This window comes from Panicum virgatum, chromosome 6K (assembly GCF_016808335.1).
Source record: "Panicum virgatum strain AP13 chromosome 6K, P.virgatum_v5, whole genome shotgun sequence".
In the NCBI taxonomy this organism is placed as follows: domain Eukaryota; kingdom Viridiplantae; phylum Streptophyta; class Magnoliopsida; order Poales; family Poaceae; genus Panicum; species Panicum virgatum.
The window spans coordinates 1444427-1470859 of record NC_053141.1 but is presented as its reverse complement, the minus strand read 5'-3'; the positions used below and the strand labels follow the sequence as shown (position 1 = coordinate 1470859).

General features: G+C 47.0%; 2 protein-coding genes and 1 pseudogene across 3 annotated transcripts in view; 2 read left to right on the top strand and 1 right to left on the bottom strand.

Moving 5' to 3' along the window:
* Nucleotides 1–26433, top strand: part of LOC120711160 (non-lysosomal glucosylceramidase-like) — a 36337-nt gene that overhangs the window by 767 nt on the left and 9137 nt on the right. The window lies entirely within an intron of this gene.
* Nucleotides 390–8776, top strand: LOC120713598 (annotated as a pseudogene).
* On the bottom strand, nt 9299–14487 carry LOC120711161. 2 transcript variants are annotated; one of them, XR_005690187.1, is made up of 8 exons: nt 14161–14487; nt 13792–14030; nt 12609–13616; nt 12413–12508; nt 12245–12316; nt 12034–12150; nt 9725–10811; nt 9299–9654 (listed from the first exon to the last, which is right to left on the bottom strand). XR_005690187.1 is itself a non-coding variant. In XM_039996607.1 (7 exons), exons 1-7 carry the CDS (start codon nt 14387–14389, stop codon nt 9780–9782), a joined length of 2793 nt encoding a protein of 930 aa, XP_039852541.1. In that variant the 5' UTR covers nt 14390–14487; the 3' UTR covers nt 9299–9779. The 2 variants fall into 2 exon arrangements, 1 of the variants encoding a protein (XP_039852541.1); XM_039996607.1 differs by having other exon boundaries at nt 9299–10811.

Here is a 26433-nt window from a genome sequence, read left to right as displayed (position 1 = left end):
CAATTTTCAGTAATCATTCTACAACTCCATTCATGATTTGCACTTCACTGTAAACAACTTCTGATAGCTACTATTTTCTTACCTAGGCATTTGTTTCACGCCTGAATGGGAACAAGTACTCCACGGTGTTGTCTGCACCGACTGCAGATTTTTTTTTTGAAGGTCCAACGAGGATGCCGGGGGGGGGGGGGGGGGTGGATCCCCACCTGGTTCATTCATCATTGTGGCCCCTAACGGCCAGATGCAAAGTTTTACAGCATTTTAAGTTTTACATTGCCGAAGAGAAAGCACTGCAACAAAGATTGCTAACGCCGAGGTCCCACTTTGGGAGACGGCAACTCCAGGCTCTAGCCTCTAATTTACAGCTTTGAAGAAATTGTGGGAGGGTCATGTTTTTCTGCCTGAAGACGATCCCATTGCAACGTTTCCAAAGCTGCCAACAGCACAGCAGAACAAAAGTATCAAAGTGAGTCGGCGGCAGGTTTCCCGGCTTCTGAAGATGATGGAGGTCGCGGACTGCCGTGTCTGGTTCTAACTGCACACCCAATCTCTTCCAAAATGCAGCCGAGAAGGGGCAGAAGAAGTGGAGGTGCTCTGCTGTCTCTGGCTCCACATCACATATGGCATCGTCCACAATCTTTTTGGTGAGGAGGTTGGACTTGCATTGCAGGCGACCATGCAAGAGCAACCAAGCGAAGAACTGCACCCGCGGTGGGGCGTGAGAGCTCCAGAATCCACCATTTAGCAGATGACTAGGATCCCTGCTTGACTTGATCATCTTGTAGAGCCTCGAGGTTGCCAGGTTGCCATCTGCAGACGCGAAAGGGCTGCTTCTTCGATCTTCAGCGTTGGTGAGCGTTGTCTGTGATAGTATAACCTGTACTTCACGTAGCTCATCGGCCGCAAGTGTCGTCAGCCGCGGCACCAGGTGTTGTCTCAAGCCGTCGATGACCACCGCCTGCACCGACTGTTTGGGCTGTTTGCAGTGACTGTAAAGGGCTGGGAACCGTTCAGCGAAGCTCTCATCTCCATGCCAAACATCCTGCCAGAATGCTGTGGATGTGCCATTGCCAATGCACACAGAAGTGATGGCTTGGTACAGGGGCAGCAGCTCACGTAGGATTCTCCAGTGTTTCCCCTCTATGTCTCCTTCCAACGAAGCAAGGCAGATGTGCTGTCGAACCCAATTTGCCCAGCACCGACTGCAGATCTCCTGAAGTGAGCAGTGCGGTCCTAACATGTCTATGTGTATGCATCCGAATAGGCAAGACATCATGGTTAAGCTGCAAATTTAATTTTACAGGGGAGTCGGTAAAGCCGGTATTGGATCTTGGGACTGGAAGCTGAAGGAGGACAAATGCACTTACCACGCCCTGTTTCCAAGATCATGGACAGTATATGATGGTAAATTGATGACTACTTCAGTTTCAGATGAACAATTTTAGCTAAGAATGATAATGTTGCTGTAGCTACATAAATCATGACTATTAGATGATAATCTTTGAAAATTTCAATGAAGGTGAGCCTGACCCAGAGATCAAGATCACCTGCCGTCAGATATCACCCTTCATCCCTCACAACAACAAAGAGAGCAGCTTCCCGGCTGCCGTTTTCACGTTTACGGTACAATTTGTTTTCTTCTCATTTTGTCTTTGCTGCAGATGCAATGACTAGAATTGAGTTGCAACTTTTTTATGTATCAGCCTGCTGACGCCTGCTTTTCAGGTACACAACTCTGGGAGCACACCTGCAGATGTGATGCTGCTCTTCACCTGGGCTGTATGTGGCTATGTGCAGACCAACACCTTGCTTATTCTTTCAGCAGAAAGGGATCAGATCTTCGATGACCTGACCTTTGATCCATTCATCTTATAGAATTCGGTTGGTGGGAAATCGGAACTGACTGGGAATCACAGCAACTCAAAAATGAAGTAATGGGCATGGCATTATGTTTATTCTCATCTCCATCTGATGCAATGCAGCGGAAACCAGGAATCTTTCACACTGCCATGTTGCAACTGTGGTCTTGCCTGTTTTGCAGAGATCGGGACGGCGTCAGTGGCGTTCTTGTTGAATAATTAACTGCATGATTAAATTTCAAAATAAATAAATTATGAACATGAATAGATCTAGCATGAACAGCTCTATCATAATAGTAGCAACACGCAGCAGGATCATGATATCAGAAAACATGATTAATGAACAGATCGAATAACAGCGTACGTACTGAGTCTTGGCTTTCGGGAAGACGAACGACGCTGACGGAACGAAGACAGTCCTGCGAACGGAGTGCAGCAGACGGCGTCGCAGACGACAATACGCCGCAACACCAGACTTGGGCGGAGGACGAGCCGTGGCAAAGATCGTTGAGCAGTCGCATCGGGCGCTTCCCAAAAACCTTATTCGCCCTATCCCGGTGCAGGATCCCAAAGACGAAAGGTTTCGGAGACCTACTCTCCCGTTCGCCGGTGCACGCCGGCGCTCTGGATGAAGAAGACTACGGTGGCGACGCAGCAGCGAGAAGAGGCAAAACCCTAACTCAGATTGATCTGTTCTTTGGTGCAGCCTATGGATTAGATATATAGAAAAATCACATGATCTCTTCAACTTCCACTAGTAATGTGGGATTAAAGGTTTGGGAAAATTTGCTACCAGACACCTCAAAGGTGACTTTTGCCATAAGTCACTAAAAATATTTGGTTTTGCTGGAAGACACTATAAATTTATGGTTATTTGCTGCTGGACACTCTATCTAGTATTATATTCAGTTTAATGGAAAACTTCTGAAATTGACTAAATTACCCTCGCCTGGAACAGCTGAGCTGACTCCTTCGTGACCGGAAAAAAAACAGGATCTAGAACACCCCATGGCCATGGCTGGGTAGCGGGAGCGGCACTGCGGCAGCACCTACTCTTGGCGGGAGGGTAGGAAAGGACCTCCACGGGGCTGCGCGCGTCGGTGAAGACAGCGCACGCTGGGGAGGGTTGCGCGCCCAGGGAGGCCTGCTGCTGGGCGTGGCCACCGCGCTGGATACGAGAATCGCCACGAGGAGTGCAGCGGCGTGCGATGGTTCTGCGAGAGGAAGAAGAAGGTCCGTGAAGAGGATAAGGCACCGAGGTTACGATTGTCATTTCCCATATCTCTCCAATTAAATCGATTAAAATAGTGCTTGCGGTGTCCTTGAGGAAATGTACCTGGTTGAACGGTGTCTTTGAGCAAAGATGTAATTTTTTAGGCAAATTTTGGCCACGGACATTCAAAAAACGATGTCTTTGCTGCAGCACACCGCCAACTACGTTTTTAGCCATGGCACATTAGCCTTTCACGTTAATTGGTTGTAGCACACCGCAGCCAAGAAACTATCAATTTCGCCGGATTTGGAGAGAGAGCGTTAAGTGTGTGGACAATTTTGCCCCTGGCTCCGTTAAGTGGCCCGACCCAACCGCTCAGTCGGTCTGAATGGTTTATGACTGGTTGTTCTGAATGAGACTGTATGTTTAGCTAACATCAATGAGACTGTATGTTGTGATGGTTCATAGTCTGAATGTATGTATGCATCGTTCATGACTGAATAAGTGACAGTCTGAATAAGTGACAGAACAAACAGATCACATAATTTAGGCCAGCAACTTGAGCTTACAGTCTGAATTAAAAAACAGTCTGAATAAGTAGGCCATCCACTTGAACAAACAGTCTGAATAAGTCTCTAACATCACAAGGCAGAATACACACGAGCATAGTTCTAGACATAACTGCCATCAAAGGCCACAAAAGCATAGTTGTAGACAACATGACAAGTCATCTCTCAAAAGCATTATTAGTACGTGAGAAACATAGAACTTCCACTTATTTCAGCACATCCATCAGTAGCTTCTTCTTGGCCTTGCCTTTTTCTTTCCTCAGTTGCACCTTGCCTCCATTGCTTTGTTTGGTTTTTTTTCCCTTCACAGCACAGCCTCCATCGGTTGATTTTGCACCATCTTCTTGGATCCTCCTCTTGCGACTATCAATAGATGTAAAACATTAGCACATTTAACAAAAATTGGTAGAAGTTCAAGGGCAGAGAGATATACCACCTTCTTGTGTTGCCTGCAGGACTGTTTGTTATTGCAATGGTGATAGAACATGACCCAGTTTGGGACTCTTTAGTTGATGTAGTGCTTGCATCCTTTAATTTCTTCTTCACTCGTTTCGGTTTCGGTGGGGCTGGAGGTGGAGCATCACTGTCATACACAGTCTCATTGCAAGTCTTCATCATGTGACCAAATTGGCCACACCTCTTGCACTGCCTCTGCGTTCGAGTAGATTTCCCTCCTTCTGCTGCACTCTTCATCCTTCTTGCTCTAGGTCTGCCAGCTGCCCTCTTTAAGACTGGTGGCCAAAGCTTGAAACCCATGTTCACCTTGGGCCAATTGTTCTTATCTGTCATAGGCATTACAATTCCTGCATATGCCTTCTTGAATAGTTCAACAGAGTAGTAGGCATCAACATAGTCCTCTGCATTCCTATTTCTCAGTGAGTTAATGAAGCAAAGGGCATGGGTGCAGGGGAGCCCAGTGATCTGCCACCTGTTACAACTACATGTTCTTTTATCTAGATCAACAATGTGTCTCCAAGTCTTCAGCTCTTTAGTTGTCCCTTGAACCTCAGCTGTGTTATTGTGTCCTCTATGAATCACATAGTTTAGGTTCCTACTCTTTGCATTCAGTTCTCTTGTTATGTGAGGAATGATCTTGTCAGTCATCTTGTTTGCTAATCTTCTTCTAAGGTCATGCTTCTCCATGATCATCTGCCTTATTCTATCCATCAATGGGATGACTGGTAGTGCTTTCTCCTTTCTGATCCAACTATTAAATGTCTCTGCAATATTGTTTGTGACATAGTCACACTTGCTTTCAGGTGAGAACCTCCACCGGTTCCACAAATGTTTGTGGTTATCTTCTATCCATTTCATTGCATTTGGAGATGCTCTCTGCATGGTGTTGTAGTGATGATCATAATGACACTTGTTATATGCTCTACATGCAGGCCATAGGTGTTTCTTGAAAACAGCCCCTCTATACCTCTTTTGAAAGTTCGTCACTAGATGTCTCATGCACTCCCTATGTTCCACACCATTTGAAAACACAGTTGTAACTGCACTATCTATACCTTTGCCTGCATCTGTCGATATCACAAGTCCAAAAGGTGAGCCTATTGCAGTTTGAAGCTTCTCAAAAAACCACGTCCAACTATCTTTGGTTTCTGACTCAAAGACCCCATATGCAACTGGAAATAGCCAGTTATGACCATCTACTGCTGAAGCTGATGCCAATTGACCCCTCCACCTTCCTGTCAAGACAGTGGAGTCAACACCTAAAAATGGTCTGCAGCCATTCAGAAACCCATCTACACAAGCCTTCAATGCAATAAACATCCTAGTAAACCTCATCTTTTCACCAACAGGAGCATACTCTATGTCCACTATGCTTCCAGGGTTGGTCCTTTCTACAGCTGCTTTGAATCTGAAAGCATCATCAAAACTGTCATTCCATTTTCCCAATATTTGCTCCAGAGCCATCCTTCTTCCATCCCAAACCACATAGTAAGATATCTTGATGTTGTACTTCTTCTCCAGCTCTGTCTTGAGTGCAGCAGTTCCAGTATTTGGCTGATCCCTAAGAGTGTCAATGACTCTATCTCTAACCCAAGCATTGGTAGCCATGCAGTTGTGGTCAAGCTTGGCAGTGCTAGCACAATTATGCTTAGCATAGAGTTTTTTTATCTGCAAAACAGGACAATGGCTACATCAGCTTACAAATCCATGGAACAAACAATACATCACATAGAAATATAAATATGCTTTTTACACAGTTAAAAGCAGGTATCATGACCTGCCATGTCTTGCCATCCTGCAGCTCAGAAGCATGAATCCTCCACCTGCACTTTTTACTTTTGCCTCCTTTGCCCTTGCAGTTCCCTCTGTACCTTTTTGCCTCACTATAATGGGCATGAATTTCAAACTCATGGAGCTCAGCATACTGTTTAATTGCCCTCTTAAATGTGTCTCCATCTTCAAATGTGACACCAACAGCAATGGTTGGGTTCTCCAAGTCAGTCACATGTTCAACTTCCTCACAACCAGCTACATCGTCAACAAACAGGTCATCCATCTCACAAGAGTCACCATCAGTTGAGTGCCCATCATGTACTGCCTGATCTTCACCGTCAGATAAATATGGGTGCTCATCATTTAGACCAACATATTCCATCTCATCGTCATCCCATGGTTCTTCATCAGTTGGAACATTCCCTCTCTTACATTTCTTAGACTTAGTTTTGGATGTCCCTATCTTATCCTCATCAACAGACTCAGTCAAAGTTGGAGGAAGAGGCTCTGTGGCAACGGACTCAGTCAAAGTTGGAGGAAGAGGCTCTATGGCAACGATAGCACCGACGACATGCTCTACAAAAGGTTCAACAGATTCACTTTGGCTATGGTCCACTGTCACTGTGTCATAAACTGACGCAAACAGAGCCAACCTTCTCATTTCCCAATACAGGTCCATTGCATCCATCAAAATGGCATCAGAGGTAACATTCATGAAAACAGACACAGTCCTGTTCCAAAAGCAAATTGATATTCCCTGATTCGTACCAAGCTTCACTCCCTCTGATATTTCCTCTATTAGGTCCTTCAAGTTGGTTGTATCACGATCCACAACTAGCTGAAGAACTGAGTCACGGTGTACTACAGAACTACCATCATTGCAAACCTCGACATACTGTGGAACGCGCACAGCAATTCTGCACGCCGAACTACTATCCATCCTAAAACAAAGGAAACAAAGATATGGAACAATGACAAGTGAGGAAGATCCAAACCCTAAATCGACCTGACCGAGTTGGTAAACCCAAATCCAACCACATTACGTAGTCTGAAACCATAAATCGAACGATATCAACCAGATAATGTATAAATGCTTACCCTTCTGGGACCCAATCCAGATTCAAGCCCTTGGACGGAGATGCGTTCCTCGGCCACAAGCTCTTCTTCCCTTGCCTCGACCCCACGCGCTTCTTCCCTTTCTCTGGAGCCATCTCCTCCAACTCCTCTATGCTGGGACTAGCTACTCCTCTTGTCCCATAGCGGCGGAGAGCAGGGCAACGACGGAGGAGGGCACCGACGGTGCGGGGGTTCAGAGAGGAGGGCCGAGAGAGGAGGAAACTGGTGGACGGAGAGAGAGAGACTGGTGGACGGAGAGAGAGAGAGAGGAGGAAACTGGTGGCGGCGACGGTAATCGGGTCTGGTTCAACCATGCGAGTCGGATTGGCCCAGGGGCACCACTGTCATTTACAAAATTTTCTCTATCCAAATCCAGGGAAATTTTCTCTGCGGTGTGCTACAACCAAGTAACGTGAAAGACTAATGTGCCATGGCTAAAAACGCAGTTGGCGGTGTGCTGCAGCAAAGGCAGCGTTTTTTCAATGTCCAGGGCCAAAATTTCCCAAATTTTTAATAGTCTATGGCAAATACCATCAAATAATGGTGTCCCATGACAAATTTTGCCTAAAGGTTTGCACCACATGGGCTTTTGAAATTTATTTGGAATAACTGAAATAATTAATAGGCCAAGTCCAAATTCCAACCGTTCTCCTCCATCACAGGTGTGTTTGATCATTCATGGCGCTTTTTTTTTCCTCTTGCACTTCTGTAACTGCCGGTGCTGAGATGACACTGACGCCAATGCAGGACGGCGGGCGGGCACCCTCCGGTGACGTTCGCGATCGCATCCCAGGAGACGGACGACGTCCGTGTCAGCGTCTGCCCGTCCTTCACGATGGGACCGTCCAGCTCCGGCCAGTTCACGGCGACGGACATGTGGAACGAGAGATCAAGAAGGTAGAAACAATCCCATCCATCCATCCATCCCTGAACTCTGAATTGTTGTCCTCTGAATCTCTGACGCTCCACGCGCCGTACACGTTTGCTGCAACAGCACGGCTCGTTCGGCCGCGCCGGCGCCGGCTACGCGCCGGGGGCGGCATCAAAGCCCGGGCCCTCCATCGGGGCGGCGGTGGCGACACGGGTGGTGTCCTTTCTCTCTGGCCTGGGCGTGCCCCGATGTGAAGTTCCCCGCCGGGACGACGTACCGCAGGTGAGTGTGCCGCGACTTGCTGAATGCTGATCCTGAGGTGACCAGTGGCTTGTCAGTGGTCACTGATATCGCATGGTGTTGTGGGCTTGTGGCTGATGCAGGAGGTACACCAAGTTCTACGGCGTTGACATGGACGCAGCCGCAGAGCAACTGGCTCATGATGCTCTTCTTGGTGAGCTTCGTGACTGAACCCTTTGTGCAAGAAAGATTTATGATCAAAAGAATTTCATTTTGTTTGACGCTTGTTTGAATTCACTGCATGACTAGAGCATATGAACTGGGAGTCCTAGATCGTGGAGTGGCAGAGACCGATCCTGCACGACGAAAGGCTGCCCGAATGGTGAGAATTCAGTCAGATTAAATTTCATGACAAAACTGACAATGCAGCATGACTGGACAATTATTTTGGTCTGAAACACTGAACAAGTGAACATTTGGTTTCAGGTATCCAGTTTTGTACGTGGAAGGAATGGAGTACAACATGTACAACACCTACGACGTGCACTTCTTCGCGCTGCTCGCCCTCTTCCCGGAGCTGGAGCTCAGCCTGCAGCGCGACTTCGCCCGTGCCGTCCTCCACGACCCTCGCCTCGGCGAGCTATGCAAGTGGGCGCTGTCGCCGCCAAAGCTCCACTAGGACCTCAGGGTGGCAACGGCGGCGGCCTCAGAGGAGTTACCGGCAGACGCCGCCGCCCTGGGGCCGGCGCAGTTCGAGAAGGTGGCGAGCATGCTGATTGCTGAAGCTGCCGCAGGAGCAGCAGCAGCCAAAGGGATACCTATGGGCCATCTACGTCGTCATTAGGCAAATGGCGTTCCCAGCATAAGAGCTAGTTAAAACTCTGGAGGGGAACTCCACGTCTTAAAACAATCCAGTGTTCCCGCGGCAGTTAGGAACTGCCCAAGATTGTCGCCAGAATGTATTTGTTTCATATAGACAGAGATGATGAAACTTTAAGCTTTGCCAAGCACTTAATCTGAAAGGAATGTTTCTACAGTGTCCATTCTCATCATGCTAACACAAATAACAGACCAAATAGACAAATACTATGAAGCTAACGAAGTTTCAGATGCTCAAGCGCAGAAACATTAAATTACTGCCAACTCCCAACACCTTATCTTGCCATGAACAACATAACACAAGGCAAAACACACAACAATCTTTCCAGGAATGACAGTGCAAAACCAAGCAAAAACATTATAGACGAAGGATCAAGAAATTGCTCGACAAGCTACAAAATAATAAAAAAAGCTACGAAATAATAAAACAATGGTTCTCTTAAAACCGAATAGGATGTTTAATGTCACCTTAACCGGACTACTAGGTACTACAGCAATGCAAGTATTACAACTTGGAGGGTTACGATCTCATTCAGATAACAAAAGTCCGCTACCCATACCCATTGCATCCCCAAAAACATCCAAATGATCCAAACATTGGAATAGGTATCCAACAAGATCTTGCTGTCAGTGAAGTTTGAGAGAGGTTCATGCTGTGCACTGCCCACCGGCATATCCAGCAAGCAGGCTGAGGCGACACCCCCTTTGCTGGAGCAGGTTGTGGATTTGCAGCAGGTGCTGCATATCCGCTCTGAGCTGGTGCTGCTGCAGACTGATCATAACTTGGGAGGGTTTGTAGGTGGTTAGGTGTATCCTGCCTGGACATATGCTGCAGGCTGGCCAGCTGCTGGTGCACAAGCATAACCAGCCTGACCAACTGCTGGTGCAGAAGCATAACCAGCCGGACCAGCTGCCGGAGCAGGAGGTCCATATCCTGCTTGTGGGTAGGCACTTCCATAGTTGGGATCTGCTTGAGCTCCCTGGTAGCCATAGTTCGCATTGGCTTGAGCTGCTTGATCACCATATGCTGGTTGGGTTTGCGGGTACTGTGCATAGCCACCTTGCTGTGTGCCTTGCTGAGGATAGCCTGGTGCTGCTGGTGCATTCTGGCTATATGGAGCTGGTGCTTGCCCACTCTGCTGTGGGTAGCCCTGTTGAGCATACCCATCAGGTGCAGTTGCCGCGCCATATGTTTGGCCATAAGCAGGAGGTTGCTGGGAGGGTGGTCCATCAGATGCAGGTGGTGGCTGGTAGGAGCCATCTGCAGCCGGAGCAGCTCTGGGCGCCCATTGTCCCAGTCCACTGTATGAAGGCCTTGCATAAGGATCTGCCTGTTGAGGATAGCCTTGCTGGGGGCCCATTGGTGGCTGCCCATAGTACTGGTTTGGAGGCGGAGCATTGTATCTAGGATCACCATACCCATGGCCATAGTTCTGTTGAGGCGCATGTTGCGGATATGGAGGTTGTCCATAGCCAGGAGCTTGAGATTGCCCATAACTGTTGTAGTTCCCTGGTCCAGGAGGGTAGCTTGGTGGCTGGCTATCATATGGTTGAGATCCCTGCTTGTAGTAGTCAGAACCACCACCCTGATATGAAGGATGGGGCGGAGGGCTCTGCCTTTGGTCCCAGCCCATGCCGCCTCTTGGTGGTCCCTGCTGTGGGTAACCACCGTAGGCTGGGTTGTAGTTCTGAGGTGGAGGCATACCTCTTGGTGGATACCCATAGCCAGGCTGACTTTGAGAACGTGGCCCCCACTGCAAAGCCTCACCATGACCCTGAGGGCGGTAACCTTGCGGACCATATCCACCAGATTGGTTCGCATGCTTTGAGAAATTCTGTAAAAGGAAGCTTGTTAGAAACCAGAAAGGAAAACTAGATAATAATAGTAGCAAATACACCTATCAAAAAAGCAAAAGGCAATTATAGGATGCTATTAAGGGGCAACCAGACAGAGTTCACATTGCAATTAAATAAAAATACCAATGAGAAATAACACCTGCATATTTGGCCGTGTACCATACTTAAGACAGTCCAACATTGATCATTAAAACATTCAAGAACAGAATTCCATCAATACAATTCAAATTTCCACAAACTTGTGGAGAACATAATGTATGCGACGCCATTAATATAATACAAATATCGGTAACCATCACTGAAAACAGCAACAATAAATGTGGATAAAAAGAAGGGTATTTCAGTATTTAAAATATTTGTGCATCTCATAAACATACAAGCAGCTTCAATCCAAAACACATAAATATTGAGAGATTAAATACACTGCAGCACACAATCCGATAGCAACTGTAAAAAATATTGGGCTTATAATAGTGCTAAGTAACCCACATTTCGTTATATCAAGATTGGTACTCCAGCCCAACTAGGCCCTGCAATATATCAAGATTGGTACTTCATACAAGGGCCATTCTAGAAGAGAGGTTAGTTTATAACAACACTTGAATTAATAAAAAAACAAAGATCCAACACTCCCCAACACAAAATGGCAATCTACTTACAATAATAATAACAAAATAATGAAACCAAGCAGTGTTTTTCTTTATAACAAAAATATCAGTATACTTGGGACATCTATACAAGCTAAAAATCTTATCGAGGACTGTTTAATTAAAACAATGACAGAAAATCTCAAGTTTGGCTCCAAAAATATCAGAAATATTATATGAACCGTACAATGATACAACAGGCATATCATGGGCATGGCATCCAAAGCTTAGAACAGTTATATCAACCAACCAATCAATATAATAGCACAGTATGCAGTGTTCTCAACAGTAATGTCATGAATTTGCCAAGGTAACAAAAATACCAGGAAGAGAAAATTGAATTCGGTGTCTAGCATAACATGAGTAACCATATCATGAGTAAATCAATCATGATTCATGAAGCAAAATCACATCAGCAGCTAGCATCAGAGTTAAATCAGAGTGAATGAACAAACAAAAGCATAAAGGAATTCAAGCTTCTAGGCTTCTAGCAACACTTAACAATGAAAGCACGAATAGACTACAAACAAAAGACAAAGTAAGATCACATCACCTGATTCATAGCTTGCTTGATCAGATCCTTTGCGACTTCAATCTGTTTCTTATTCCCAGTTACACGTACAGTTCGTTCAGTCAATGTAACACCCTCTGGAGGATGTTGGGGTATCAACTACAAAAAAATTCAAAGTTGTCATCAGCTTAGACCACTCTATATATGGGTGGTAAAAGTATTGTCATGCCAACATAACAAGTAACATATCCACCTGAATACGAGCACCAGATCTTGTTTGTAGGCCTTTAATTGTCTCACCACCTTTTCCGATAATCAGGCCAACCTATAGCATGCAGGTAATTGTTGAGCATATAAAATGGCACACTATAACTACATCATCAACGCTAAGAAATGACCTTGTTATCAGGAACTAAATGACCTTGTTATCAGGAACTGTCATCTCAAACTGCCCGGATCCTGACTGTCCACTTCCAAAGCCTCTAGCTATTAAAGCAGAGGAACCGCCAGCCTCAGCCTGGAATGAAGTGATGGAATTGCTAGGATTTGCACGGGTGGATGCACTGGTCAAAAACAACTAGAACTAGAATTAATGAATGGACACACATATTTAGTACCTCAGCTATAACACTCTTAATAAGCTGCTCGGCTTTATCAACACTTGCAAGGGTTCCAACTAGTTCAACCGACTGGGTCAGAGCGGACATCTTCCCTTTTAGCTTCCACCACTTTGTTCTTGCAAACTTAGCTTGTTTATCCCTACGGGCATGCACCTGAAAGCGGAAATCGGCCACCACCAGCTTATGTTGGGAAACTACACACTCTCCGGGTAACACCTTACAGTCCAGGCACGTTCGTTTATCCTTTCTTCTTGTGAGGATAAAGTCGATCTGGCTAGTGTGTTGGCCACTATTAAAGGTCACTAAGTGGGACTCTCTCTTTCTAAAGAAAGTGTTGGCTATCAATAGGTCAAAAGCTAACGCAAAGTTCAAGACTTCCTCCCCCTCCTGATTTCTACTACCAAAACCAAAACCCCCATGTACCGCCTCGAAACCTATATTTGCAGTACCTACCTGACCATTGAGATCTCCTCCTATGAAAAGCTTCTCCCTAATAGGTACAGCTCTAACCATGTCATCTAAGTCTTCCCAGAACTGCCTCTTAGCACTCTCATCGTGGCCTACTTGGGGGGCACATGCAGTAATAACGTTCAAGACTAAATCACCAACAACGAGCTTGACTAAGATGATCCTATCTCCTCGCCTTCTGACATCCACCACATCATTCTTGAGGCTCTTATCAATCAAAACTCCCACTCCATTCCTATTTGCAGTTGTACCTGTGTACCAAAGCTTGAAGCCAGTATTGTCCACCTCCTTCGCCTTTTGACCCTTCCATTTAGTCTCTTGAACGCATAAGATATTTACACGCCTCCTAATCGCTGTATCAACTAACTCTATTAACCTACCTGTAAGCAACCCTACGTTCCAACTACCTATACGAATCCTAGTTGGCTCGACTAGCTTCCTTGCCCTTCGCACACACCGAGTTAGATGCGAAGACCCTTGCTCATTTTTCACTACACCCGGGTGCCGATGTAGCGCGCCTCCAATCAGTACACCAACCTGCATTAATTCCCATAATCAGCATGCACCGAACAACACATCAAAATTCATAGTGCCTATAAATGCTCTTATCCATGTTTGCCGTTTCATCCGTTCCTCCTAGGCCTAGCTAGTATCATGTATCATCAGCTAAAGCAGAATCTCAATAATAAATCAGTTCAACAGATGAACATACCTTGCTATTGGGCACTTCAATTTTATGAGATGTCTCCTGCGAGGCAGTTGCTGCATCACCTTCTTGCTGTCGAGCTCCAGCTGCTGCTTCCGGTGTGGGCTCGAGTGGCAGAACCTCAGAAGCCGCGACCGTGCCATTGTCACCATCTGCCACCCCCTCGGTAGGGGCAACGTTGCCGTCCTCCGCAGCTGCGGGCTCCTCGACATTCACGGAGGACCCATCGTTCTGCTGCTCAGTCCCTGATCCCAAACGAGAAAACGAGCGAATCGGCCGGATTAGCTGAAAGCTTGAACGCGAAGTAGCAGTGCCCACGCCAAGGGATTAAACAGATTCAGAGAGAAATTGACGAGGGGGGCGTGAGAGATCCACCTGCGGAGGCGTCGGTCTCGCCGTCCACGCGGGGTCGCTTGGCGTCCTCTCCGTCGCCGTTCGCTTCCACGTCGGCGCCGACCTCCTCAAGCTTCCTCTTGTGATCGACTTCGCCCGCCGCGGCCTCATCCTGCGCCGCGGCGGCGGCGGAGTCGGCTGCCGCCTGATGCTCCTCGGGGGCTACTAACTCTGGCGGCGGGGTCAGCGGCGCGGCATCGGGGTCCGCCATGGGGGAGCGAAGGGATTAGGGTTTGAGGGCCTCCGATTTTTTTTCTTTTTAGACGGGTCGGCGTGGAGGCGTTTTTTTTCTAAACCTGCGTGGCGGCGTTTCTGGGGACGAGATGCCGGGTCCGTGGCTGCTCATCCCAGTTTTTGCTGCAGTTAGTACTAAGGATGGATTCGGATGTCTATTCGAATCTCAGATTTTTGGTCATTTTTCTTCGATTATGGACAAATAAGATATAGAATTTACTATGTAAATTTATAGCCTTGTATTTAACATTGATCTTGTAAAGATTCATAAAAACTAAACCTCAAATTTATTATATATATTCTCAAATAATAGATATAAAAATTCGAATACGGATCGGATACGGATACGAATCTTTTTTCACCTTTTTAATTGTAGGGAGCAAATAATACATAAAAAAATTTATACAAAATTTTATTCTTATGTGTAATAATATGCTTGATAATATAAAAAAAAGATTAGCATAAAATTTTAAATATATCTATTTTAAAATATCAAATTTGTTCTAAGAATTCGGATGTTTAGATCCATCCCTAGTTAGTACGTATTATAAGGCCAGTCACAATCTAGAGTTTACCGTAGAGTCTAAATATATTTATAGTCTTTTATTTATAGTTTTTTTATTGATATGGCACTTTAATTATTGAATAGAGAAGGAAAAAATAAGACTTGGTTTCTAGATAAGACCTCAAGTCTACGCACTCTTCAATGTCCAAAAAACCAGAGAGACTTGCGTTGTGGATAGGGGCGGACTCAATATGTATCAAAGGTATTCAGTTGAATACCCATTATTTTTATCCAAAAAATTTATACATATAGGTATTTCCCAAGTATATACAGAAAAACAAAAAAGAAACAACCTAAGAAGCATAAATGGGCTCACATCTTTCCCTTCTTTGACTCTTCTTTGACTCCCCACAAAATAGCCCACGACTCCCCTTGGCCCACGGCCCACCACTCCTGTCGATCTGCCCCCAAAGCGTGAGTGCCGCTCGCTGCCTGCCTCGCTTCCATCCCAATTCCCAACCCTAGCGGCAACTGTGGCGGTGGCACCTGCACACGCCGACAGGGACAGGGGCGCAGGATGCGCAGGAGCTGAGTGGCGCAGCCGCGCACCACCTGCTCCACTCCCTGCCTCCCTTCTGCGGTTCTGCCTTGCTCGGCGAGCGGCGGCCGTCGAGCCGGCCAGGCGCAGCGCAACTCAGTAGCAGCGCAGGCAGGTGGGCGCATGCAGCGCATGCGTCTGAGTCCGGCGACCAGCGAGCGGCGCTGCGTATCAATTGCGGAATTGCTAGGTATGTAGGTGATGGTTCTGTAGATGTAGAAAAGGTTGTTGCAATGCTGGGTATTAACTTCTAAAACTTGATTCCTTATTAATGCCATTAGTTGTTTTACAATTTTATCCTCTATTTATTTTATGTATTCCCACTTTGATATATTGATCATTTAGTCCAACTATTATATACATGTTGAATCATTTCAAATTATGAATTGTGTTATGGGTACTCGATTATTATGTACTACTAATTTGGGATTTGAGCTATTAAAAAAATTAATACTACTTGAAATTGAATACCCATCTCCCAAACTGTGGGCCCGCCACTGGTTGTGGAGGGGGCGTGGAGTCCATGGATCTTGTGATGGAAGGAAAATAATAAATTATTTTATGTATAGAAACTATTATTACACACTTTACATTGGAAAGTATAGTTTTTTGTGATGGAGTCTTTGAGGCTTAAGACTCTACGAGTGGAGTCTGTATTGAGACTGCCCTAAACAACTAAAAGAACTGAAAGTCTCTTTACTAATATTAATATAGCAGTACCTCTCACGATATCTTGGCCCTATTTGGTTTTATAGCACAGAGTATTGTAGCTAACTTTCATCAAGTGAGAGTTGATTCTGCCAGATTTGAAAATTCTCTCCAGATTTTTACAGTTGGTGTGCCAATCAGGAGATGCAGTTAGTTGTCTATGGCGACTTCGACCTCTTCTTTAAATTTGTTCTGCGACAAGATCCGGTTTCGTCAACTCTCTTATTTTGGTAGTGAAAGATTACAAGTCTGCGTTGCTTGAGGTGTTCTCCCAGTCGATGTTCTTTCAACGATTGCTAAGTCTCGTTATAAGCAGCGAGTGGTTTTTGCGGTCTTCAAAGCCTTGTGTGGCGATGGCGTTTGCAAGTGTTCCTTTCTCTTGCTGCCTTTGCAGTGCATCTTTCAAGCTCCGGTGGTCGACGAACAATCGAATGAAGAAGACGACAAGAAAACTCTTCGATGTAATTTTATTTTCTTTAGGTCATTTTGTGTCAAGTTGTCCTTCTTTTGTACTACCAATTGTTTTTCTTGATATGTATCAGATATCAGACTTCTTTTGTACTACCAGTTGTCCTTCTTTATGGTTCTACTTTCATGTACAGGGGGAGGAACATCAGGTCTTGGAGGCCATGGTTTGGGGAGCATGAAGTTATCTAGGTCGTCATCCCAATTAACATAACTTGGTGCTGGAGGTGGCGCAGTTTGACTTGACAAACCTCCGGTTCTATGTGATTACGGAGGCCAAGTACTATCACCCGAAGATCTTCCACGCCTCCTTCGTCTTGTTTGCGGCATGAGTCCACCGAAGATACATACCAATTTATGAAAATTTGGTATTGATTTGTTAATCACCTCCGTGTCCTCGGGGTAATCCTTGCATATAATTACACAATAATTTTAAAATTTACGGAATATGGATTACAAATGACTATAGATATTAAATCCGAATGATAGTTACCTTAACGTGCATCTCATACACCTCTGACCGCATCCATATCGTAGAAGTACTTTGTACGAAACCAATAACATTAGGATGATTAGCTAGTTCACATACCCTCATATACATCTTACGGCATTCTAGCATGTGTCCCTTTACATCTTGCGTTGTAATACCTCGAAACAATGTGAAATCTTTAAACTCTACTAATTTGGACAACAACATCTCTATCATACCATCCGCTAATGGATGCAACTTCTTACTGATTACAAGATGTGTCATGATCTCAAGAATTATACTAGATTTTTTTCGGTCCATGAAAATCCAACAGAATTGGAGGCAACCATTGCCTTATGCTGCAATAGCAATAAGGTACTGTCATTCTAAGTTTACTATTCTATATTTTACTATCCAAAAATTAAATCTATTCTAATTCATAATTATTTTAGAAACAAATCTATAATAGTTGAGAAATATTGGTTATCTGCGGTTCAGATTCAAAATCCGGTATGGCTTCACCGGTGAAATTACCTCCCCCACCCCTCCTCTCTCCCTCTCCCCTCTATGGATCTCGTGGACAGGAAATGAGGGTGCGAGGGAATGACCACAGCTTTTATATTGGGGGGAGCCTGCCGCCCTCCTGCCGGGCGGGCGGGCTGTCTGCCGCCCCTTCACGGGGCGGTAGGTGCCTGCCGCCCGGCAGAGGGGCGGGAGGCTCCCGCCAAGGGCCTCCGCATAAAAAAATTTATGTTTATTTACATGTAGGTCCCTGCCGCCCCCTGCCGGGCGGTAGGGATATAAAATTTTAAAATGTGAAACCGAAAATATATTTCTGTAAAAAATATTTTAAAAAAATATAAAAATAAAAAAAAGCCGCGGACTCCGGAATGTTCATTGTGGGCTTGACCGTCACGCGGCCAATTCGCGTTTTGCTATTTGCATGGGCCATCTTGGGCTTCGATATCCCGGCCGCCTTTCTGACCATAAATATATTTTGGATTCTGTTTGAATCGTGGTATTAAATAAAATTTATGCAACAAAACAGGATTCAAGATGAATATATTTTAACTCTTAATAACTTTCTAAAAGAAAGTCAACATTTTAAATATACCCTTTCAACATTTGGGATACATGAATTCAATATTTTTGATACACCGATTCAAAATTTTCATATAAAATTGTTAAACTAGTTTATTGGAATTGTTAAACTAAATTCGGATAAATGTCGAATCTAATGTTTTAAACGTTGACTGTATTGGTTTAATATTTTGAACATACTCGGTCACAACACCTTTAGCAAAATAACAAATTGCCGACACAGATTAGAAGAAAACATAAAGAAAGAATAGCATAGTTTGATTGTTTTGCTCCAAGCTACCGTCCGTCCCGATTAAATGCAGTAAAAAGGAGTAAATTCTCAATATAACTCTAAAACAAATGCCAATCCTTTCTGTGCGCAAATGTTAGGAGTCACACGTGTGACTTTTTTGTTGCTGAAATAATTGTTATTGTTCGTGCAACAAATAAAAACTGTTCCAAAATATTTTTTTTTCGAAATAAATTTAACTAGATTACACATATTGATTTGTTTGTTGGGTCAATTTAGACCCAAAACACATAATCTAGAGTAGGAAGGGATTTGTGCGAATGATGGGCAGGGGTAACGGGCCCGTTACCCCCAACGCCCCCCTTCTATGGCTTTTAAAAAAATTAAACTCTCTTCTTTGACTCTGAGTTTATTTTGCATTGACCTTCGTGTCACCTCCGTTACTTCTTTTCCGTTAGGGTTTCTGTAGCACTTAAGAAATAGTAGAAAGTTGTGACCAAAATACCCCTTGGAACCCTCCGTCCCACCCGATCCTCATCCATCCCGAGCCCGGCGCCGGCAGCGGAGGCGGCGCCGCCACCACCACCACCGCGCGTACCGCCTCGCTCCCCGCGCCTCCCTCTCGGACCTCCTCCTCGCGAGCCTCCCTTCCTCCCTCGCGCTCGCCGGCCCCGCCGCGCTCGCCTCCTCCTACTGGTCCTCCTCCTCGCCCCGGACCAGCCTGCCGCCGCCGTCGCCCGACCTGGAGGACTAGGGCAACGCGTGCGGGGACGTCGAAGGCCAGTCGATCCTCTTCACCAGCCCGACCCCGTCCAATCGATGCGTGCTGCTGCGGTGCCCTGCCCGTCCGTCTTGTTCGAGGACGGCGGCGTGCTGCTCGACGGCGTCAACGAGCGCCTGCTCACCGAGGAGCGGCACTACGTGAACCTCAGCTGGGGCCGCATCCCCGTGGCGCGCGGCGCCTGCGACGTCTCCTACCAGAGGATTTGCATCGCGCTCGAGGACTTTCCTATTGTGATGACTGATGAACCCCAGATCACTACACCAAAGTGAAATTCTTCTCTGCATTTGCGATGCTGAATTGTTGACCTACTTAAATTGGAAAGCGTTGGGGGTAAATCATTGCCTGTCACAAGAAGTTCCTTGGTGCTAGAACTAGAAATTTTGTGGAGCTGTACGTAAACATGCATGTGTTAAAAATCTGGAGAATTTATTTCATATTATCCTGCTGTTACCAACACATCATACATGTTAAATATGATTGGTACATGGGGTCAGATTATCTGCTCTATCTGTTATTTGTACTAGGGGTATTTTGATCTTTTCATGCCCACTTAACTGAGAGATAATGGAAAGATAACGGCAGAGTCAAACAAGGGAGTCTAAATTTTTTTGGGCCACACAAGGGATTGCATTTGTTTTAGGGCTATACATGAAATTTACTCTAGTAAAAGCTATAGTACTACATAGGCAAGCGGCTGCTAGTTTTTTTTTTAGCACCGGAAAGATGCCTTGCCCTCAGCTCGCCGGCGGCATTCTTCCAACCGCGTCGTCCAGGTCTCCAGGAGCAGCAAGAGCCGTCCTCCCCCTTGCCTTCCCTTCCCTTTCAAGCCGCTGCTCTGGCTCAAGTGCTCAACCCCGAGATGGTCCTCCTCTGCAGCTGCCGGACCTCCACTCCGGCAATGCATGTGCTTCTTGGGTAAGCTCCGCCACCACTCAAAGCAAAGCAGAGCACAAGTGGGTCTCCACGTGCCCCGCTCCAAAGAAGGGCTGTTGAGACTGGCGACGCCCATCAGCCGAGTACCTTGACCACATCGATGGTTGTACCCATGCCGTTTTATCAACCAGATGCGCCATCTGCAGCCACTGGTGGCCTCACCTTTGGCAGATTCAGCATCGTCAAACACAGGTAGAACCACGCCGTCTTCCTCACCCTCCCACTCTTCTGATGATGGGAGCATCAATGAATTGAGGTGAATGCATCCCTCGAACATCAACTCCATGGTTGCATCCAGCGTCGACATCACTCCAACGCCCTCTTCTCTTTCCACTCAATGTCTCAATGCAGCAAGCCTCACCTCTCAATGGTCTGATGCAGAGTCAGTGGATGTAGAATTGTGTTTATGAGAGCATTTGTTTCCCTTTCAAATTTTAGTCCTAATTATTGTTTCTCAGCAAACACTAATTGCTACTCTGCTAGACTATTGAACATCAGCATCAGTCCTAACTGGCTTGGTGCTTCAGTTTTGTTAGTAAATCATGTAAACTACATTATAGATTTTTTTTTTGCCTCTAATAATTCATAGATTTTGGGCAACTTATAGATATTAGGTATATGCACGTACGTTGCTACGGCCTAAAACAATTTTCAATAAAATATAGGAAGTATAAAAGAAAATATAGTGTTGATCTTAGCAACAAAATATTTTGGACTTCATTGAGTTTCGCCAGCATCAACTTTACATAACACTTTTATAAGCATGCATGAATAAAAAAGAAAAACAAGTAGGTTAAATTAAAAGAAGGAACCTATATCATGAGCCCAATTGTAGGTGCTTCCAGCCATTTCGGTCCAGCCAACCCCATTTCACTCCCATGAGAGAGTGGAGCACAATCTATTTGCCAGTCTTGTTGAAGCCTGATTAAAATTACAAAGAGTACAAAAGAAGAGCAACTGGGCAAGGACCAAGCCTGATCAAAATTAAAAAGAGTACAAAAGAAGAGCAATGGGCAAGGACCATTTCCTTTCCTTTCTGCTTATATATATGTACCTAAACGACACTCAACACTGTTCGAACAACCAAGATCAGTCATAATTGGACCATTTGCCTTGTTACTCAGCCACCATTGCTTACTTGAACCTTGAAATTGAGCACTGTTGGCCATGAAATGTTGACCGGTTGAACACCATATGCAAAGCCATATCAGTTTTAAAGGAGTAGGGTATGCTGCATACCAAACCACAAACCATACAGCTTTGTTTTGACAAAAGCCAATGTTGAAAGAAACACTATGCCTGGAGAGTATTCCAGAATCCAGATTTTGGTGCTTCCTTCACAGAAAATGCTTGTATTTCAAATCACAAGCAGAGTCGAACATGAGCACTGTACACTCGCTAGTTCTTTCTAAATCTAAGAAAGGTATTCCTTGCTAGCTGATCAACCTCCTATGCTTCTGCTTTACTCTAGCCAATCGCTTCATTATGATCAATTATCAATAAATTGAAATAATGAATGGAAATGAAGGAGATAAGTGTTTCCTTTGTAGCAATACATTGGTGCCCTCACTGAATATTTTTGTAGGAGGGAATAGAAATGCGTACAATGTTGTGGATGTATTGCATTGAGGCCTCGGCCGGTATATATGAGAGTACATGACTTGGGGGGCAAGGCTCCCCGGGATACATATGATAGTTTACGATAAGTATATCTACAACTACCAAATATACTCTAACACTCCCCCGCAGTCACAGCGGGAGCACCGTAGACGGTGAGACCGGAGAAGAAGCCGAAAGCAAGAGCTAACAGACTAACATCCCCCTGCAGTCATAACGTCGATGTGGTGCGGATGCTGCGACTGGAGAGAAAACCGACGAGTAACTCATGCGGATGGTAGCCCTTTGTGCCGATGTCGAGGTAGCCGAGCTGGAGGGCGAGGAGCCATGGTCGAAGATGCCATGCATAGGATAGCCATGGTCGATGTAAAGCTGTCGAGGTTGCCGAAGACGAGGTAGCCGCACATGAAGCCGCGGGCGCACGAGGAGGCGCCATGGTGGTGGCATAATGGAGAAGACGCCGGAGACGAAGATGGCGACGCGTCGAGGCAGTCGTAGAGAGAGCGATGCCGAAGTCGATGTAGTCAGGCCATTGGGCGACACATGCCCGGATTTGCCAGGCTCAGGAATGCGTCGGGGAGGATGCACAACCAGACGCCGTCGCCGGGGGGCCAGCAGAGAAGGCCTCCATGGCGGTCGCAGGCGCAGAAGAATGGCGGGGTAGAAGATGCCGAAGCCTGCTGTTGCTTGGAGTAGAGGTGATGGCGACGCTAGCGGCAATTATGCTAGACGAAGCGAGGAGGAGAGCCCGAATTTTCCGGCGCAAGGCCGGACAATCTAGGCGACACGACGGTGCTGCTCGAAGGGGATGACGAAGAACTCGAACGGCTTGATGAAGACCATATGCACAGGGCATGCAGCGACGCGTAGTCGACGACGAAGTCGTGGACATGGTCAGCGGCAGTGAGTAAGCAATAGCAGAGAAGACCACGGGTGGCGCCGCTACTACCCGACGAGGCAATGCAGCGGCAGCCCTCCGTACTCGGTGAAGGGGACGAGGACGGACGTCACGGGAGCCGGGTGGATCATGCACGTTGGCTGATCAGACCGAGTAGCGTGAGGTGAGATGACGGTGGTCGAAGTCGGTGAAGGCGTCCCGATCTGTGGAGGCGACGACAAGCCGGCGAAGGTCGACGTGCGGACGAGGCGGCGATGTAGGCGGTGGCGCAAAGAGCGTCCCCTAGGGTGCCGGCCAACTCGCCATGCCGCAGGGTCGGAGAGGAAGAAGAGGCCGGTGAAGTCGACGCTGACGTCGAAGTAGAGGCGCGAGGTCGACGAGCGGCGGGCGACGCAATCCCGATCAGTGATTGGGCAGAAGAAAAAACATGCAGCAGCAGCTCGTGTAGTACCTCAGGGTGCGCGTTGCACAGGAAGCCCTCACCCTTGACCAGGGTTTTTTTTCCCAACCGGTTTCCGGTAACCGCCGGCCACCGGTTCCGGTTTACCGGACCAGTTGGAGCGGTAACCGGTTAATACCGGACAAAACCCGATTTGAATTCAAATTTCTCCGGTGAAGCGAAACCGACCGGTATACCGGCCGATTATACCGGTTTACCGGCCGGTTTTTGCCGGTATACCGGTAGTTTCGAGCAGTTTTCCGACGCTTAAAAAATGGATCCCCGGTGTGAAATAAAAGGAAATTTCGGCATTAGCTATGCACATTTTAATGTAAATGACCCTACCAAAGCAATAATATATAATCATGCATACAAATACAATAGTAATAAGCGTGCATACAAATACGGAGTCATACACCTATACACATGAAATGAAAGTTCAACGTAGGAATGGGAAGACCCCCATTTGGGACGCGGTTTGGTATTCGGCGGTGGACATCAAAGCGATACCTCGCACTCTAAACAGCTCAGCCTTGTAGTGTTGCCAAGTTTGGCCCGTCCACGCCGATGTTGTCTGCCATTCCTGAACTAATATAGTATAAAAATAGGGGTCTTCCCATTCGTACACCCATCTCGTCGGTGGCTGCATACTGATGTCAGGAATGGGGTAGTGAAAAGAGTGCCTGGAATCGCTGTAGGAGGAAGAAGAGTGCTGTGGACTGTCATAGTTCGTTGGTCCACCTGTTCTTCTCTGCGAGTGCGGTACTCCATGGTCGGTGTCCTGAGTAGCATGTGTGAACTGAGTGTCCCCTGCAATCAACCAAATTTCATAATTAGTAGTCAATACTCATAGTCAGAAATATATGTCTATTTATATGTGCAATGTATACCTGTGAAACGAACACCACGAGCACCACCACTACCAGCAGCAGCAGCGTGAGCACCACTACCACCACCTCCAGCATCAGGATCAGCACCGTCACCATCATCACCATCATCGGCCGAGCTGCTATCCTCGGACTCCTGATACGGAGGACTACGCTCACCTTCTCCATCATCAGTCTCGGTGTCGCTGCTCACTGGTTTTGCTGTTTGTTTGCCTTTTCGACGCTTCGAGTCACCCTTCTTAGGCCCCTTCTGCCAAGTTATAGTCCTCCACCACAGGACTCTCCCTCTGCGAAGTGGACCTTCGAAACATCCTCTGCATAACATTCCCCCTCGTCGAACCACTACCCCCTCCACGCTCATATGCACCTCCTCTCTGTTCAACCCCCCGTCGGAACTCTGCTTCCGCTCTCGATAGATCCATAGCACGCTGCACCTGAGCCTCCTCATCTTCTTCATCGCCGGGATAGTTTCCCTCCGCTGCAGCCTTCTCCCGTCTCAACCTCTCTCGGGCCCGGTCAGCCGTTGCCTTCTTTGCCCTATCCAACTCACGCTGAAAGAAGTCCCGCACATCAGGTGGCACATTCCTGCAATGGACCACCTCCGCCCCGCGGTGAGCTAAATGTTGCTTCAATCTTGTTGCACCACCTCCTCCTTTCTGCGTACGACAATAGTTGCATTGCCATCCGGGATAAAGATTTTCACCATGTTCCCATACAACATCTCTATCTCTCCCAGACATTTTCTACCTGCATAAATGGACAACAAAAACATCTCAATCAGATAAATGTAATCCTAAATCCTACACCTAAATTTTACCTAAATCCTAAATTAGTACACCTAAATCTTACCTAAAACCTATAACTTTTCAGCCATACACCTAAATGTAACCCAAATCCTAAAACAAATCATCTAATATTCTAAATCATACACCTAAATATGCCCTAACCAAGCATCCTACTCAAAAATTTGGAGCTCTTACCTTCTCTCCCGGTCGGGTCGGTAACCGGCGACACCGACCGGTAAACCGCTCTTACCGGCCGGTAAGCCGGCCACTGGCACCGGTACACGCCGGATCCGGGGGTGCACCGGTAAGCCGGCCTAACCGGGCGGCCAACCGGGCACGGAGCGCGGCTAACCGGCCGCGGACGCCGGTCGCCTCCTGGGGGACGGAGGGGTGGCGCACAGGCACCGGCTGCGGCCGGATAGGGAAGGATTCTGGGGTGCTACCCCCCCCGGGTCACAAGGAACCCTATCTAAGCATACAGACCGCCATGGGCCTTAATGGGCCTTCTTTTTTTTCTTTTTCTTTTTTGAATTTACTTTAAAATTCCTCAAACTAGGCTAAATGAACGAATTTTTGAGAAATTTTTACATCATTAGATTCTTCACACCGTGTAGTATTTTTAGGGATTTTCTGGGATTTTTTTCATTTTTTTGAATTCAAATTTGAATTTTGAATTATGGCCGGTTTGATACCGGCCGGTTCACTAACCGGGCCAGTCCGGTTTGACCGGTAACCGGTCAAACCGGACCTGTTCCCACCGGTTAGGTGAACCTTGCCCTTGACATCTTCTTTATGCCCATCACGGTCAGTGACCGCACACGAGGGACAGAAAGAAATCACAGGGGCAAAGGCTTTCTGACCGACAGCGGTGGAGGGGACATGCGGGGGGAATCCCGCCGGGAGGGGCGACGGATCCTGCCGTGGGCGGGTGGCTCCCCGCCAGGACGAGGTGGATCCCGCCGTGGGCGGGCGGATCTCGCCGGGGCGCACGCGGCTCCCCGCCAAGAGGCGATGAATCACGCCAGAACGCACGGCTCCCCGTCGGGAAGCCGGAGGTACCGGGTTGGGTGGCTCACTGCCATGAGTGGCGACGAATCCTGCCGGGTTGGGCTGCGCGGCGCGGGTTTCGGGCGAGGAGGTCAACGGGGTGAAGCGGAGGTGCCTCCAAGGAGCTCATCGACGATGGGTGAAGGCACCATGCGGTAATCCCCACTGCCACCATGGCAGCACGGGGAAGACCGCGATTGCCACCACGGCAGAGCAGGTCGGGGTCGTCGGTGACGGCTTTGATGGAGGGTGATGAAGTACGCCACGATATGCTTCTGCTTGACACTAGCGGCGGGTTAACAGGATCCACCGCGGAGAGGGGCGCTGCCCCCGGCGGAGGTCATGGGCGACCTCCCCCGGGGCGCGCTAGGAGGCCGTTGAGGGGGCGCCCTTGATGGGTGCCATGGGTGACGACCGACGGCGCGCAGAAGGTAGGGGTGCGAGGAGAGGCAGCAGAAGGTTTAGGTCAGGATCTGAAACCCTAATATCGTGATACCATGTAGGAGGGAATAGAGATGCGTATAATGTTGTGGATGTATTGCATTGAGACCTCGGC

What these genes read in the sequence shown, in the direction of transcription:
- LOC120711161 (XM_039996607.1), bottom strand. Translation starts at nt 14,389, where the DNA reads ATGGCGGACCCCGATGCCGCGCCGCTGACCCCGCCGCCAGAGTTAGTA. An exon ending in CGAGACCGACGCCTCCGCAG is followed by an intron (nt 14,031 to 14,160) that starts GTGGATCTCTCA and finishes GTTTGGGATCAG; the next exon opens with GGACTGAGCAGCAGAACGAT. An exon ending in TTAAGAGTGTTATAGCTGAG is followed by an intron (nt 12,509 to 12,608) that starts GTACTAAATATG and finishes ACTTCATTCCAG; the next exon opens with GCTGAGGCTGGCGGTTCCTC.